General features: G+C 45.9%; 1 protein-coding gene across 1 annotated transcript in view; it reads left to right on the top strand.

The window, feature by feature from the left end:
* Positions 1 to 484: 484 nt before the first annotated feature.
* The window catches only part of PTPN9 (protein tyrosine phosphatase non-receptor type 9), an 86,672-nt gene continuing 80,247 nt past the window's right edge, over positions 485 to 6,909 (top strand). The window contains exon 1 of the mRNA XM_059058886.2: positions 485 to 1,222. Within this exon, the coding sequence (XP_058914869.1) occupies positions 1,160 to 1,222 (63 nt within the window). The 5' untranslated portion in view covers positions 485 to 1,159. The remainder of the gene's footprint in view (positions 1,223 to 6,909) is intronic.

Genomic DNA, 6,909 nt, shown 5'->3' with positions numbered 1-6,909 from the left:
TTTCTGAGAGACTAAAATTAGCCATAGGTGATGGATTACAGGATACCGCGGGCAAGGAGGGAGCGAGCTAGGGCCGCGAACAGCTAGCTGACAGGGTCTGCTTCTTCCACCTGCGCATCCTGGACTTAGTAAGCAAACTTTGCAGGGTCTTTCAGTCAGGAAGTGAAGTGGAAATAGATGAGGATTGCGGGTTCCTCACAAGTAAGTGGTAGTAGCAAGTAACCCCAGGCCAGGTGCCCGTGGGCAGCTAGTTTTCAAACATATGCATTTTTTTCCTCCTCCACGGAGCTTAACCTCTTGAAACTCTTTCTTCCTTTTTTCGCTCCCCGCTCCTCCAGTTGCCGAAGCCCCTCCCCCGCCCTGGTTCCTCTGGGTCTCCCCTCCCCCAGCCGCCCCCCCCCCGCCCCCTCCTCTTGGCGTACCCCTCCTCAAGCTCCGCTGTCCCCGCTCACGGGCTCCTCTCTGTCTCCCCCTCGCGGACGGCGTCCGCGCTCTGCCGGGCCCTCCTCGTCGCCTGTTTGTGAATGAGACGCTCAGTTTCTCAATGGAGCCGCGGGGGGCTCGGGCGGACGCAGTGCGGCCGCAGCGCTGGCCTTGAGCCGGGAGGGGGGCGCGTTTCCCTCGCTCCCTCCCTTCTTCCCGTCACCGCGGCTTTTGAGGAACGGGGCTGAGAGGCTGCAGCGCAGGTCGCAGGGCCCCGCATCCCCGAGGACTCCTGAAGGAGCCGGAGCGCCACCGAGGAAGCTGGACGCCGAGGAGGCCGGCGGCCTTCCGAAAATTTCCCCCGCGGCCCTTCGTTCTGGGCTTAGAAAGTTCTCGATTTCACGTTTCCTTTTTAAAATCCCGATTAGCTCCTCGCCTGCACTATTTTTTTTTTCCGGGAGAGGTGGGGGAGCGTGAGGAACGGAACGAAGAAAATAAAAAAGGATTTCCGCCCAGAAGAGAGCGACAGTTCTGAGAGCTTTTTCTTAAGGAAACAGAAGCGGCGTTTGCGGCCGCTGCGGGCGCCGGGCCCCGCCGGCCTAGCTATGCGCGAGCCGGCTCCGGGCTGCTGAAGCGCGGGCACGCGGAAGCGGAGGCCCACCACACCGGGCTCCCCGCGCTCCCAGGCGACTTCTGTCCGCCGGGCGGGAGCGGCGGCGGCGACGGCAGTGGCGGGATGGAGCCCACGACCGCGCCCCAGCCCGACATGGCGCCGGAGCTGACCCCGGAGGAGGAGCAGGTAAGCGGGGCTGCGGCCACGGCGGTGGGTGTGTCCGGACACCTCAGGCCTCGCCCGGCTGTGCTCTTCGCGGCCGGGGGTCCGCGGTGGCCTCCGACCCCTCGCCCCCGGCGGCCGCGCCCCTGGCCGTCATCCCCCGAAGCCGGGGGGCGCTGCTGGTCGCTGCTCTCGCTCCCGGCCTCTTCTGTCTGCTGCTTACCGGTCGCATATTGCCCCCTCCCCTTATTCCGGTGATGATTAAAGTTTCTCGAATTGGGGGCCTCCCTTTACCTCTGCCAACATCTCCCCGCCCCTGACGTTTGCAGAACACCTACTTTGCCTCCGGCCCTGCCATCCCTGTACGTGTTTTGCTTCATTCCGTGAGGGTTTGTGGTTTTTTAAGGGCAGGAAAAGCCCCACTCTGGGGGCTGGATTCCTGCGGGGACTGTCTCCCCTCCCCAGGACAGTGATAGGCACTGGGTCCATAGATGCCCTAGATTTTCAGACGAGCCCCTCGGGCTTCTTAGAGGGCTGTGGCCTACTTGGACAGATTCTGGAAGGTCCAGGCCTTCTCAGGCTCCCGAAGTCCCTAGCCTTGACCTCCCTATTTAGCTCTCTGCCGCTGGGCACATCTCCTCACCCCCACTTCCCTCCCTGCATCTCATCTCACTGTCTCCATCTTTCTGAAGCCTACATTGAGCTCCATTGTCCCTTAAAGCTTAAGACTTTCAGTTCCCAGAAGGAAGTGGTTTGTCGTGTTATTTGGGGGGGCTTGGGTAAGGGAAGAGCTCAGGGCCTTTATAACTTTCCCTCACCCACATTCCTGTTGGGGAGACATGGGCAACTTCTTCTGAGGATGGTAGGAAAGTCTTGTTAGCAGAGATTGGAACCCTAAAGTCTTTTCGCTGTCTCTTCCTTGGCACTGCCCACACCCATGCTCAAATATAGCCATGGTCTGATATGTTTAAAAACAAAACAAACAAAAAACCCCTAAAATAAGAAAAAGGTGAACTATGCTGGTAACCCATTTCAAGCTTGCCAGCCCTTGTTCCCAAGGACCACATTTGGTAGTACAGTCTCTAGTGTGGAGACAGTCTGGTTTTACAAACTAATATTGGTTAATGGGCTTAAGACCTGATTTTTAATAGGCCCTTGACTTTTCTCCTCATTTGTGGAGATGACATTTTTCATATTTGGCTTCAGACCACAGTCTTTTCTTTTGACGCCGTGGGATAAAATCAACATGGGAAAAAAAAATTCTGCTCTGTATAAGCACTAGTAATATCCTGGTGACTGAAATTAATGTTAATAAAATGCTAGTCAGGGCCTAGTGCAAGCAGGTGGCCAAGGAGCCCACCTTGCCAAAATTAGGGAAATACTATCAGTACTTCAGCACTAAGGTGTGATGGTGTTCGGTTGATTTTAAAGGGGCAAAACTCTTTCACTTCTTTTCCTAGGGCTAGTCAGATTTGAAGTTTTTATGTTTCTAAGACTTGAGGGCATCAGTATTCCACTATGAAAATGCCATTTGGGTGTGAATTAAAAAATTAAAACCGAGAAAAGTAAATATTAAAGTATTCATAGTGTTGATAAAGTATTAGCTTTACTCTGTATATGTGTATACATATATACAACTGTGTTTAGTAAAAATCTTTTACATCGAATGAATGTGATGGGAATTAACAAGGACTGGATGGAAATAGTAAAATATATGTATATTAAGATCAAGAAGTTATGTGGGTTTTTTTTAACCATATGTTTTCCTACAAAATACCAAGTTTTCTACAGGCACTTCAAAATGTTGAAACACAAACATAAAAGCATAATTCCAATTGTGGTAATGCCTGATAAAATTTCATATTTTAGTTTAATATCATGAGAGTACTCTTAACTGTTAAAGATTTCTTTAAAATATCTAAATTAAACAGCAGCAAATGCATGTTAGTCTTATCAAAGTAGTTGTCATGGGAAATGACATATTCATTCCATAATGCCACCTCATTGTTCAAACCAGTTTTAGAACTCATTTGGAGTTGATTTCAAAGCTTGTGGCAGAATCTTTGAAATATCTTCAGTGTTGGAAAAATCTTGTGCATTTGAGAGTCAGTTTGATTTTTGGAAATAGAAAAAAATCTTTTGGAATCCTGTTTCATGGGTAAAGTAGGGTATCAAACTGGATAACACAGTTTCAGACCCTTTGTGGGGTGTGTAAACTGCTTTAAAGATGTTTCTGGAGCAGATCCCTCTCAAATGGTACTTCTTTCTATACAGTCATGCAAATCATAAACCCAGAAGTTTTCTTGGATACTTTGTTCTCCCTCAGCCCCTGTGTATTATACATCATCAGGTTTTCCTGAATATCTCCTGAATTCTTTGACTTCTTCCACCACCACCACCACCATTATCATCATCCTAGTCCAAGCTACTGTCATATCTTGACAGAATTTTTGTTTCCTACTTGATCCATCTGCATTCCTTAGCTCTTATTCGAGAAACCAAAGGCAAACTGCAAATCTGATTGCATCTTCCCTTTAGCCTACCTGCCACCAAAATAAGCATTCATAAAACCCTCAGTGGCTTTTCATCGCTCTTGGAATTGACAGCTCTTGAATGATTGTAACAGCTCTTGAATATGGTCTACAGTGCCTCAGCCCTTGTGGGGTTTAGATCCCTAGCTAATTCTCACACTTCATCTTTGCTCCAGGCACACTGGCCTTTTGGTCCTGCATTCTTGCCTGTTTCCTTCTGTTACAGGGTCTTTGTACAAGTTGCTTTCCTCTGTCTGGAAATACCCTCCACTGGTAAATCCCTCTTCATCCTTCAGCTCGCAGCTTTCACTTCTTCAGGAAGGCGTTCCTTGATCTCCCCAGTTAGGTTAGATCTGCTGCTGGCTCTCAGAGTACCATGTACTGTCCTTTATATCACTTATCACAAGTTTACACTATTTGTATGACTGTATGACTGGAAACTCTGTGAGGCTTGGAACTGTGTCTGCATTTGCTCACCATTGTATACACATTGCCAATCATAATGACTGGCACTCAATGGACGTTCAGGAAATGCTTGTGAGATGAAGAGTAGTTCTGTATGTGATTTGTACATAGACAGTGTCATCTCCTTTCAGAGTGGCTTATAAAAATAAGGACGGGGGCTTCCCTGGTGGTGCAGTGGTTAAGAATCCGCCTGCCAATGCAGGGGACACAGGTTTGAGCCCTGGTCCAGGAAGATCCCACATACTGCGGAGCAACTAAGCCCGTGTGCCACAACTACTGAGTCTGCACTCTAGAGCCCATGAGCCTGTGTGCTACAGCTACTGAAGCCCGCACGCACTCCTAGAGCCTGTGCTCCACAAGAGAAGCCCGCGCACCGCAACAAAGACTAGCCCCCACTTGCCGCAACTAGAGAAAGCCTGTGTGCAGCAATGAAGACCCAATGCAGCCAAAAATAAATAAATAAAATAATTAATTTAAAAAATAAGGATGTTGTTTATTTTTATATATGTTTTGAAGGTCATCATTATTACTTCATAGTTTCATTTCCTATCTAGGCATGTGCTGAACTGATATTATACCAAGTCCTTTGTAACTTGTGATGTTTTTTGCCTTTACTTTTTCACTTCTCAATATTATAAAGCCTACAGTTGAGTTACAAGAAAAAAGTATGCTTTGCCTTTAAGAAGTTTACGTGAATAACAACAGTAATAATAGTAATTGTTTCCTGTGCTCCTGCTTTGAGTCAGGCTCTGTGCTGGGCATTTCACTTATAGTTAATCCTCATAAGATTGGAATAATTATCTCATTTTGCAAACGAGAAAACTCAGACTGAGAGGAGGAAATTGCCCAAGTTCACATAGCTAGCAAGTGATGGAGCCAAGATTTCCACCCAGCTCTAGGTTATTCTGCCTCCACTGCAAATGTACCCTCTATTACACTAACTACCTTACATCTCATGAAGCAATTAACCAGTTTAATAAGATGCCTACGTGGGTGTATGATAGCTAATTTTGTGGGTTTTGGTGTTGATATGTGTTTGATTTTGATGATGCTTTTTTTTTTTTTTTTTTTTTGCGGTACGCGGGCCTCTCACTGCTGTGGCCTCTCCCGTCGCGGAGCACAGGCTCCGGACGCACAGGCCCAGCGGCCATGGCTCACGGGCCCAGCCGCTCCGCGGCATGTGGGATCCTCCCGGACCAGGGCACGAACCCGCGTCCCCCGCATCGGCAGGCGGACCCCCAACCACTGCGCCACCAGGGAAGCCCTGATGATGCTTTTTAAAAAAATAAATTTATTTATGGCTGTGTTGGGTCTTCGTTGCTGCGCGCGGCTTTCTCTAGTTGCGGCGAGCAGGGGCTACTCTTCGTTGCAGTGTGCTGGTTTCTCATTGCAGTGGCTTCTCCCGTTGCAGAGCATGGGCTCTAGGCGCGCGGGCTTGAGTAGTTGTGGCTCGTGGGCTCTAGACCGCAGGCTCAGTAGTTGTGGCGCACGCGCTTAGTTGCTCCACGGCATGTGGGATCTTCCCAGACCCGGTCTCGAACCTGTGTCCCCTGCATTGGCAGGCAGATTCTTAACCACTGCGCAACCAGGGAAGCCCTGATGATGCTTCTTAAAATATAATTTTAAAAATGCAGGCAGGAAAAAATTTGGGAAACCTTTACTCAGACCTGTTTATTGCTAGCAGAAACATATTGTACAGCCTGTGCAAGAAATTATGATGGAAATTAGTCTTGGAAAAAATTTGTTCCTTAAGATAGAGTTGGCAATTCACTGTTTTGAGGTGTGGTCACAATAAAAATTTATTTTTAAAAATGTGTCCTTTTTCTTTTGTATAAGAGAAATAACTATTCTTAGAGCCAAATATGAAGAATATTATTTCTCCAAACTGTAAAAACCAAGGTTTTTTTTGTGTCAGGAATACATTCTTTTTTTGATATTTTTATGTGTGAATATAAAAGCCTTTCTTAATAGGTTGGCAAAATTGTAAATTTGCCAGTGTGAAGGGTAATTTCTACATTTCAGTACTAATCTTCATTCTTGTTATATTATTGTCTTAATTTTATTTTTCCAAAGCATATACTCACATTTGTAACTTGACGTGAAGTTGGTAATTTTATCAAATTTGCTAAATTATAATTAACTTGACCACCAGGGATAGTGAAGGGTGTCTTATTCATCTGTTTTATGTCCATGTTATCTACAGAAAGTGGGCACCTTGGGTTACGTCTATTTGGGGTAAGTTGTGAGGAGAACACCCTCTTTGCAATAAACCATAACAGAAAGACTTTTAGCTAGGATTATGAGGCTATTTGATGGAATATCTAAGGAATTATAGCCTTTTAGGGTCTTTTGGGTTTTCATGGATTTCCCAGTAATGACTGATAGGATAGAATAGTAGTTTTCTAAAGTAGTTATGCTTTTATTCATATCTTCATTTTAGATGGATATGTAATATCCATAGTAATATTACAATATGTAATATTACATATTACTATGTAATATCTTACATAGTATTACTATCACATTAAAAATAATTCATGAGTTTTTAAAAGTTGTTGCAACAAATAATCTACTAGTATGATTTTCAAAGCCTCCAAAGAAAATTTTTATTTTAGAGTTCATGTTGTGTAGAGCTTATAGCATTGTTGTAAAGATTAATAAGCTAGTGCACATACATAGTAATGCATTACATAGTAAGCACTCAGTTAAGTTAGC

The sequence above is a fragment of the Kogia breviceps genome, chromosome 3, assembly GCF_026419965.1.
Source record: "Kogia breviceps isolate mKogBre1 chromosome 3, mKogBre1 haplotype 1, whole genome shotgun sequence".
Lineage (NCBI taxonomy): Eukaryota > Metazoa > Chordata > Mammalia > Artiodactyla > Physeteridae > Kogia > Kogia breviceps.
This window is presented reverse-complemented; position numbering and strand designations above follow the sequence as displayed.